The sequence below is a fragment of the Protobothrops mucrosquamatus genome, unplaced genomic scaffold, assembly GCF_001527695.2.
Source record: "Protobothrops mucrosquamatus isolate PMUCROS unplaced genomic scaffold, P.Mucros_1.0 scaffold1319, whole genome shotgun sequence".
In the NCBI taxonomy this organism is placed as follows: domain Eukaryota; kingdom Metazoa; phylum Chordata; class Lepidosauria; order Squamata; family Viperidae; genus Protobothrops; species Protobothrops mucrosquamatus.
In genome coordinates this window covers 423,655-433,814 of record NW_015387520.1, presented here as the reverse complement: position 1 = coordinate 433,814, position 10,160 = coordinate 423,655, and the positions used below count along the sequence as shown (strand labels likewise).

Below are 10,160 nucleotides of genomic sequence, written 5' to 3'. Positions count from 1 at the left end.
CTGCATTTGGACTATTGCAATGCACTCTTCATATATCCATCTTTGAAGACCACTTCAGAAATTACAGCTGGTCCAGGACACAGTGGTAAAAGAAGTTATGGGTATGCACAATATGTCCATGGAACAAATCTTTGTAAACTGTACTACTTACCAGTAAGCTTCAGGCTGCACTTCAAGGTATTTATAAAGCCCTTCATGACAAAGGGCCTAATTGTTTGAGGGCCATCTATCTTCCGTAGTTTCTATTCATCCCGTATAATCAGGCAATGTCACCTGGTAGGGTTCAGGAAGCAAACCTTCTCAGTTGCACTGTTCGTTCTTTGGAATTATACTCTCCCCCAGATACTCATATGGACTTCACTGACCATCCCAGGCCTTGGGTTAGAATGGGATGGAAATGGATTCCTCGTAGGAAAAACTGTCTGTTAAAGTTTATATTATTTTATTCCACATGTTTTTGGTATTGATTTGAATTGTATTGCTGTAGGTTGTCTTACATTGTACACCATTGTGAGTTATGATGGAGTCAGCCTATACAAGTAATAAATAATCATGTAAAAATCAGCTTTATAATACACAGAGAACAGAAACCAATCAAATAGGAGAAATGTTCATCAGTATATATTACAATCTGGCTTCAACATGAACTGCAATGAACGGATGCTTTGCTTGGTAATTAATCTGAAAATGAGCCATGCCATTAGCAGCAACATGGATTTGAATTCCTGTGCAAGCCTTGCCTTCTTTTTGTCCTGAAATGACATCACAATAAACCCCAGCAGGAAGACCAGTTGGAAGGACTACCGACAAGTTCCTGTACAATAAAAGATAATTTTATTTTTTTATTTATATTCAGAAAATGATATGCCACCCATTGCTATGAATGTCTTCTAAAATGTATAATTAAAATGGTGACGCATCAAATCAAGAAATATAGAACATTAAAATACTAAAACATTAACCAGCCTGGGTAAATAAGAATGTTTTCAGCTCATTTCCAAATTATTGTTTCACCTTCAGTGACCATGTGGTTTCGTAATTTGGAGAAAAGTTAAAAAGCAGAATTACATCAATCCATGGCAAAATCAGCAACACGTATACATCCCTTTTTAGACTGGATACACAAGAACAGAAAATCTGTAAGTAACTGACTTCTGAAGGAAGAAATGGCAGACTGAAAATTGTTGTGAGGAATGAAAAGCTGGCAACTAGGCTGGCTCTTTGAACCTCTCTGGACAAGGAGATTACTTGAGATTACCCACATGTGCTCCAGATAGCTGCCCCTCACAAAGAGATGGAAGATAGTCATTTCCTGAGGGTTTAGAGCTCTGGGAGGCAAGATAAACCTTATTTGGTACCTTTGAAAAGACTCTTAAGTTTGCATATTTCTTTTTCTAATCACTTTTAGAAATTGCTCGTTAACTGCTTTTCAACTATCAAAAACCTTTCGACAAATTTGGCAGCCCTGGGTGAGTTTTTATTTAAATTATTATTGGAATATACAGCAAAAAAGTGATTATAACCTCAGTTTTAGGAAGTTACAAATGGATTAATGGTCCAGTTTAAATTTAAAATAAGATTTTGAAATTAATTATAAATTAATTATTCATTAATTGGATTTTTTTTTTAAAGAACAAGATAAGATTTTAAAAATTGTACACCAGAGAGAACTAGATATTACAATCCCAAAGATGCTTTTTCACGAGGCAACTGGCCTTCCTTTTTTTTTTTTCCTTTGAAGACGTTTCGCTTCTCATCCAAGAAGCTTCTTCAGCTCTGCTTCTTGGATGAGATGAGAAACGAAAGGTCTTCAAAAGAAAAACAAGAAAGTCCAGTTGCCTCGTGAAAAAGTATCTTTGGGACAACTATGACCTGGATGACTGAGAATCTCCATAGACATTTAGATATTACAATGACAACATAAATATGATTTACAATTACAGAGTGAAGCAAAATATTTTAACATTGGACATATTAAAGGACATTTTTGGACATATTAATAGTGTCAACACAGACATCTGTATCTCTATGTCTAAGTGTGTTGTTAGACTGTGTCTAAAAGATGTTATACCTGCCAAGATCGAGTTTAAAGTGGATTTACAAATGACAGGCTACACTTGAATGTACAGAAAGACATGGAAAATGTTGTTATACTGGACATACCAAAGAAATTGTGTCTGTTTTAATAATTAAAAGGGATATACAAACAATAAACCAACAGAATGACCTGGATAATTTTCCTATATTGGACTTACAAAAGAGGTTTATTAAAGTTGTGAACAATCTCATGAGAAGAGACAAAGAATGAAATAAAAATCAAGTTCTGAAACATTATTTAAATGGAATAAAGATTAAGACCGATGGGAATGAAAGGAAAGAATATAAAAACTGGTTTATTTGATCAAGAGTCATAAAGATTTGTTGTCATTTCTGTTACCCTGAATGGACTTTTGCCGACACCAGTACTGAAATGAGTATGCTTTATGGATTCATTTATAGATAAAAAGATGGGACATGGGAAGAAGAGATTATTTGTTGTATTTTAAGAGGAGTTGACAAGTTACTAAAATTGTTGATAGCTATTGTGATGAAGGTTGGAAATGACAGAGATTTATTTTTATTACTTTTCATTCTTTTTCTTTCCTTTTTCTCTTCTCCGCCTTCTATTTTGCTTTCTAGTCTTCTACTTTTGTTTAGGCTTACATTTGTTTTTATTGTTACAATTACAACCTTTAACAAAATTACTAAATTGATGGATGCTGAAAGTCTGTAAGCAACCCAGGTACAAATCATTTATGCTTTCTAAACTAACATATGTTGTAATGACCTTAGAAAGCAACCAGCCATTCGTGAAGCTGTTCCAACACAAACAACGCTCACTGATTGCACTGCCAATTTCTGGATGAACAGAATTTCTTGGACTGTCTTCCATACCATTTTCACCAAAAATTTCCATAACAATAATTGAAGCTGCCTACGTCTAAGTCTCCAAAGACATGCCTCTCTCCTCCAGGTAGGGATACACCTCATTTACTAGATAAAATAAATAAAAGGGGTTCTTTACTTTCAATTTTATACGGTTTTTGAATATGATCGATAGGCAGGCCGCCTCATGTTCAATCCTACCCATAACAAGCACATCTCTCAAAGACTTGCCATACGCTAAATAAATAAATAAAAGCCCAAATTACCTTCCATTTCTCTCAAAGTACCTCCCAAGTGTTGTCTTATTTATGTGCTCTGACATATGGGTTCTATATACGTACTACTTTTCCTCTACTTCACCTACTTTCATCAATACATTTAAATGCAAGTACATGTCATATGACAACTTAGTTTGGTAGAATCAATAACATATGGGCCTGAAAATGGCACACGTAAGATGTTGTACAATCCCCGGGAAAGTCACAGCTGCTTTAAAAAGTAGTAAGACAGGTGCTATGTTCACATGCTGAAGCTCTTTTCTGGAATTAAATCCATAGTATTGTGTGATGACCCAGGGCACAGCACAGAGGCAATGCAGTCAGCTGGCAATTCAAACCGCCCTTTAATTGCTCCAAATTTCCACAAATGCTCCCACATTTCTGACAAGCCTCCAAACAAAAGAAGACACACACACCTTCAGCCGCCTCTGGCGGCAAGTAGTTTTACATACAGTCTGATTAGGAGAGGAATTTACTCAAGGCCACAGAGATAACAAGGAATGACACATACATCATAAACCTAATGAGTCTGTGTGAATACATGCTTGCCTGAGCAGTTTCCAAAAGGTAAGCTAAAATACAGTCCGAGATCTTTGAACATCCAAGCAACGTTGTCAGTCAGTCCAATGGTCAGAGTTTCCAGGTTTCCAAGCAGAAGTCACAGAACAAGAGATCAGCAACAACACACAAAACTCCAAGGAATCAGCATTTGTTCCCGACAAATGCCTCTCCCCACAGCGTCTCCTTAAATCTCAGTCTCCAGGTGTGCCTTGTGGAGAGGGGCGGGATGCTCTCCTCCCAAGTAGTTGAGCCTGCCTGCTTTATTCCCTCCTTCTCTCCACTCTCCCTGCTCTAGGATCAGGTGGGGGTGGTCCTTGCTCATCGCCTGAACTCTGTCTCTCCTGTTCCTCCTGTCCCAATCCTGAAGGGCCCTGGCCTACCTCTGCCTGCTCTTCCCCACATTCCTCTAAAACCACAGACCCCCCTCTCTCGACCTCCATAGGGTCCCGTTCCAGCGCATTTTCCTCTACAGATTCAGGCTCCGATGGAGGTATGACATATTGTGTACAACTGAAATAGAAATCACCTTAGCGTAATAGTGTAGCTTAGAATGCCGAACTATTATTCCAAGCAGCTTCAGCCAGGCAGGACTGAAGCTGCTTGGAATAATGGGCATATTCCAACTTAAATGTTTGTTTCAAATACTGCAGGCAATGAAAAAATGCCTCCACATTTGATGCGGAATGTCAATTAAGTCTAATGCTTTGAGTAAAGTGGTTTCTGTACATGTAGAATACCAGCAAAGAGATCAAAAAGTGTCTGGTTGGTCCAACCTGATAAGTATAGTGGGAGTGTCTCTTTCACAACTCTACTTTGGTGAGATAATTGACTCAAATAATCTTCTGATCAAATCATCCCATTGAAACTGATCAAATCATCCCAACCGTAGTACTTACACAATATGTGGACGAATACAAATTCCCTTCTCCCACTTGCTATCAACACTATGAAGGTTTTTTTTTAGGCAGAGACAGATGAGAAACAGTGGCAAGTTATCACAAACACATTGTCAAGCTTGTCTGAATTGCAATTTCTGCAATTTCAATTCTATCAACAATATGTTTGGAACTGAAAAAGCACATTTGATACTACACTGAATGGAGCTTCCTTGAAAATTTCCATTACTGTTGATTTATATCTGCAAAGAATTGGGGGTGTTTTTTGGAATGGAGGACAATCTAAATCAAGTTCAGGATTCTATAACCCAGGTGATATGGATAAATACGTAGCTTTTCCCTTAACATTCAAAGACTAACATTGGAATGCTTTTAAATACTAAGTAGTTTGTTTAGGTTTTTAACTTGATTTAGCAGCAGAATAGGAAAATGTAAACAATTCTGATTCAACAGGTGATAGCATGTAAAGATTTTGCCTAGCCTTGGAAAAAAACTAAACAAGGTTTAGTGCTGGTGGTTTTGCCAGAAGATTGTTGAGGACAAGTTGGATAGTGGTTTATGCCACTATCTCTTAAGTGCATGGTATAGAAAGCTCTATATTCCCATGTAATGGTTGAACAAGTAATGCGGAATTAAGCAAGCATTTACTTTATTTGTGCTTAGATCATACTTTGTTTCACCCTGTCCTTGGTAAGACACCTGTGTAGAGTAGGATGATCTTTCTCATTGCCAATGCAAAAACCTTGGGAAATAAATATTCTTTAATGTTGAGATGGTCTAACATAAGCAAATATTCCTTAACTCTGAGGGTCTCATTTTTGGCAGAAAGCACTCCAAGTATAAGATAAGCTGAACTTGTTATTGGTAAACTCAAGTGGGATGAGTAATGTGAATAAGGGTGGTATATGCAGCAACAGCCTGGTACACCTTGTAGCAGCCATCCTAAGCCCTGCCACACTTGCGCTGTGCCATACTGGCCCCTCACAATCCTCCCCCACCTGACAGCAGCCATTTCCCTGGCCACCAGCCTGCTTATAAGCTGCCTTGGACTTGCAGCTTTCTGCCAGCTTCCCAACTGACTTTGCTTGTTGGCAGCAAATTGTGAGGAGTCCACACTTAATAACCCATATTCCTTGCTTAATGACAGAGTGCCGGGATTGCCATTGCTAAGCCATGTGGTCACGTGATGTGCTTTATGACAGCATTGCTTGGTGATGGAAATTCTGGTTAACCAAGGACTACCTGTACATATGTAGTCACCAAGAGATGGCTCATTATGAGTCTTTATTTTTAATCAACCTGATGCAATCCAGAAGTTCTGGAGTACAACTCCTCTCTCTTGACACTGGCTATGCTGGTTGGGGATGTTGGAAGATATTCTGGAGCAGACCAGACTGTCTTGTCTCTAGAATGATGGTTTATAGTGACAAACTATGATGGCATCTCAATAACAGCACTGATATCTGACCCTCAAGAAGAACATATTATTTAATCCCCAAAACTGTTCAACAAATGAATTCTACTCTTATCTGTATTCCTTACAATATTTTTGGCTATATAATGATTGGAGGGTCACAGAGCACAGAGCATATAAGTAACGGCTGCTGGAATTGGGTATGTCTAGTTTAATGAAGAGAAGGACAAGGGGGGACAGGATAGCAGCATTCCAATATCTCAGGGGCTGCCACAAAGAAGAGGGAGTCAAGCTATTCTCCAAAGCGGCAGAAGGCAGGACAAGAAGCAATGGATGGAAACTAATCAAGGAGAGAAGCAACCTAGAACTAAGGAGAAACTTCCTGATAGTTAGAGCAATTAACCAGTGGAACAACCTGCCTCCAGAAGCGGTGAATGCTCCAACACTGGAAGTTTTTAAGAAGAGATTGGACAGCCATGTCTGAAATGGTATAGGGTTTCCTGCCTGAACAGGGAGTTGGACTAGATGACCTCCAAGGTCCCTTCCAACTTTTTATTATTATTATTATTATTATTATTATTATTACAGAAGCTCCGTTAAAAACCTAGCATGGAATGCTGAAAAGCTAAAATGCATCTACCCAGTGACCCCTACAAAATCTCAAGAGATGGAGTATCAGAAAACCCAGTATGAATGACTGATGATGACATCCAGTGTTTTGACAGACATTCAACTCCTTTTCAATACGACCAATCATGCAGTAGAAAAGCAGCAAATTGGAACTAAACAATTAGCTTTGATCCAAAGATGCAACCCAAATGATTTTGTCCTACTACACAGTGCATAGAAATCCAAGCCCCTTTCAATTCTTAAATAAACATACCTGTCATCATTGTTAAACACAACAAATCCTTTGCCAGCACGTCCAAATGCTACCTGATTGTTATTGTTGTCCCACCAGTTTGTAATTGGCTCCCCATAGACAACATTTCGGAATATCACCATGTTCCTGAAACGGGGGGAAAATGGATCAGTGTAAGGAATGTACACATCTTTACACAACCTGGTAACTCTAGAAAGTACTGGAAAATTATCTTGATAGAGAGATGCAAGATCACTTGCAGCCAGGAATAAAAATATTTTAAATTCACAACAGATAGATAACATTAAGCTCAGAGAGACACCTCTCTAATTCAATGAAGAATAAGGAGGAGGAAGAATTACAGCACAATCAGATTTGCAAGATTCTGAAATTAGAGCCAATCTTAATAAAAGTAATTTTTACTGTTGTCTGGACTACCTAATGGGGCTGACATTAATTTGATAAATCTGTTTATGTAAGAAAAGGTGCAACATGTAATTCAGTGAATTTTGGAGGTCTGAGCTACTTCCAAATGTTATGTCTGTTGTGGACTTAAATATGTTTTACCATTGCCATGTTGACAACTGATCTTGCATATCTTTCTTGCTGTCTGCAGTGACTTTTGGATACACTCCTATTGCTCTGAAGTCCACAGATTATGGGAATTATAACTCAAACCATTTGTACAGCATTTTGTAGGGAAAGACATCTTTAAATCCATCTGCTTACCTAGGAAAAAAAATGGGTTATTTGAACCCTAGACCAGTGGTTCTCAACCTTTTTAATGTCGCGACCCCCAACCGGTCGTAAGTCGAGGACTAAACTGGTCGTAAGTCGAGGACTAAACCGGTCGTAAGTCGAGGACTACCCAACCGGTCGTAAGTCGAGGACTTTCCCAGCCCAGGAGCGCCGCACATGCGTGGTTCCGCCCCCTGCGTCGGACGAGGCATAGCTGGCAAGCGGCAGAGACGGAGCAGGCCGACCACCAGCTGGCCCAGCTCAAGGGAGGTAAGGCACCCACCGGAAAAGGGGAAAAACAAATGGCGGACAGCCTTGCTTGGCGACCCCCGTGAAATGGTCGATCGACCCCAAATGGGGTCGCGACCCATAGGTTGAGAACTGCTGCCCTAGACATACAGAAGAGCAAATTTACTCTCAAGAAGGCTCTATATAAGGTAGCATTGAAAGCATTTACCAAATTTCATCCCAACGGTGCTCACAGATCCAGCCATTGCCACAAGTTTCATTTGCATAAATTGTCACAGGTTTAATGGATCCATCACTATTGCTTGGTGGTCCAACCCAATCATTCAAGTCCTTGTTTAAAAAAGTGGCATACCATTACTAAAACCATAAGAAGCAAGATATGAACATGTTAAATAAATGCCTTCATTCCTTTATAATATCTGGCTTTTAAACATTTCTAGGAGCAGCAGTCCTAGACTCTGGAAAGTTAACAAGGTTCTTATTATAATTTATGCAAGAATTTGAGAATCAGTAAAACTTAAAAAAAAAAAAAAAACTAAACTGGCACTGCAAACGCCAGTTAAGCTCAAATACTTGCAAAAGTTAATTTTCCCTGCCATATGCGAATGTTTCTGTGCAAATATTTTTAAAGCAAAATTATGCAATTCATATTCTGTATGAGCTAAAATCTAAATAGTCGCTCATCAAAACATCCTCCCAGCTGTTTAAAGATGAATACAAACAAAATAAATGGACAAAAATATAAAATATAATGATTAAAATGCTGCAGTAAAACTAACACTAGTAGAGACAGGAAAACATCAATTTCAATCTGTTTTCAAAATGATGGGACTATCTTTTAAGATACAGTGGCTTACAAATAAAATGAAAACATTTTAAAAAATCATTTTTTGTGTGTGAAGCAACAAAAAGTTACCGTTCCATTTTGGATATCTCTAGGCCACCAGTAGCTTGACATGATTCGTGTGAATCCATAGGGATGAGCAAGCATAAACCCTACTGCCATCTTATAAAGTCTATTAAAAAGATAAAATAAGAGTTCTGGTTTAAATGTGTTTTCAGACACAGAAATGAACAAACATAGAATAGATAACTTGAAATGTTGAAAACAGGTGACAAGCGCTTTCACAAAATGGCTCCAGTCACGGGTGTGAGCACTCAGCTTATCAAAAAATAAACTGATAGGTTTGCTCCCTATTATCTCCCCCCCACACCCGATGTTCCCAACAATCATAGCTTGTTTTTATCTGGTTTCCTGGGCAAGTGAGCTCATTTCCAAATAAAGCATCTCCCTGTAGTCCCCGATGTTTATAGGTAATCTGCACTTAATGATCAGTCATTTAGTGACTGTACGAAATTACAACAGACTCACAAAACCAGTTAAGCTCACCATATTTATGACCTGGATATCAAGATTCCAATGGCTAGCCCCTCCCCCATGGTCACACAATTGCATTTTGGGCCCTTTGCAACAGGCCCACATTTATGGCCACAGGACTACAATTTGCAACTTTTGTTTTTTTGACAGAAACTGGCATTAACTTCCAGTTTCCTGCAAAAAAAACAAAACACCCATTGCAAATAAAGGGTTCATTTAACAACTGCCACATTCACTTAATAACCCCTGCATTTGCTTAACAACCACTTCAAACACAATGTTATAAAATCAGATCAGCACGTGATGACCCACTTAATGGCTGACATGACTTAACAACCATAATTCATGGCTCAATTGTGGTAGTAAGTTTAGAGAGCACATCTACGGCACTCTCTAAAAATGCTTATGTAGATCCCAGAGATATTTCTGTAAAGATGATGATGGAAGACCAAGCTTTCTTTTGTAGCGTGAGAACTTTCCATTTATAAAGATGCAGGAGGAAAAGACTTAGTCTACACTTGGTAGATGCGATCATCATCACCACCATCTTTAGTACCAACTCACTCTTCAGTTCAGAAAACAGGAACACGTCTATACTGCAAAGATTTTCCAGTGGTATATTATATCAAGGATGAAATTCTGCCCATAATTTCCTGAGATTACACCCAACTGAATACAATGTGATCTATTTTCATATAAATATGTTCATGAAAATGGGGGGAGGGGAATGTACATTCCATGTTTATTTTTAGGCTGCTAAGGGCTGCAGCAGCAAATCAATGAATTCCTGAGCTTGTTCATACAAAAGAATACATGCGATAAAAGTATGCATTAAAATTTTTGAATGTCGAGGACTTCC

At 38.5% G+C, this 10,160-nt stretch overlaps 1 protein-coding gene across 1 annotated transcript in view; it reads right to left on the bottom strand.

Moving 5' to 3' along the window:
- Window positions 1-624: 624 nt before the first annotated feature.
- The window catches only part of LOC107292302 (pancreatic alpha-amylase), a 19,865-nt gene continuing 10,329 nt past the window's right edge, over window positions 625-10,160 (bottom strand). The window contains exons 7-10 of the mRNA XM_015821383.1: window positions 8,840-8,939; window positions 8,132-8,253; window positions 6,958-7,083; window positions 625-814 (exon numbers count right to left, since the gene is read on the bottom strand). Coding sequence (XP_015676869.1) covers window positions 625-814; window positions 6,958-7,083; window positions 8,132-8,253; window positions 8,840-8,939 — 538 coding nt within the window. The remainder of the gene's footprint in view (window positions 815-6,957; window positions 7,084-8,131; window positions 8,254-8,839; window positions 8,940-10,160) is intronic.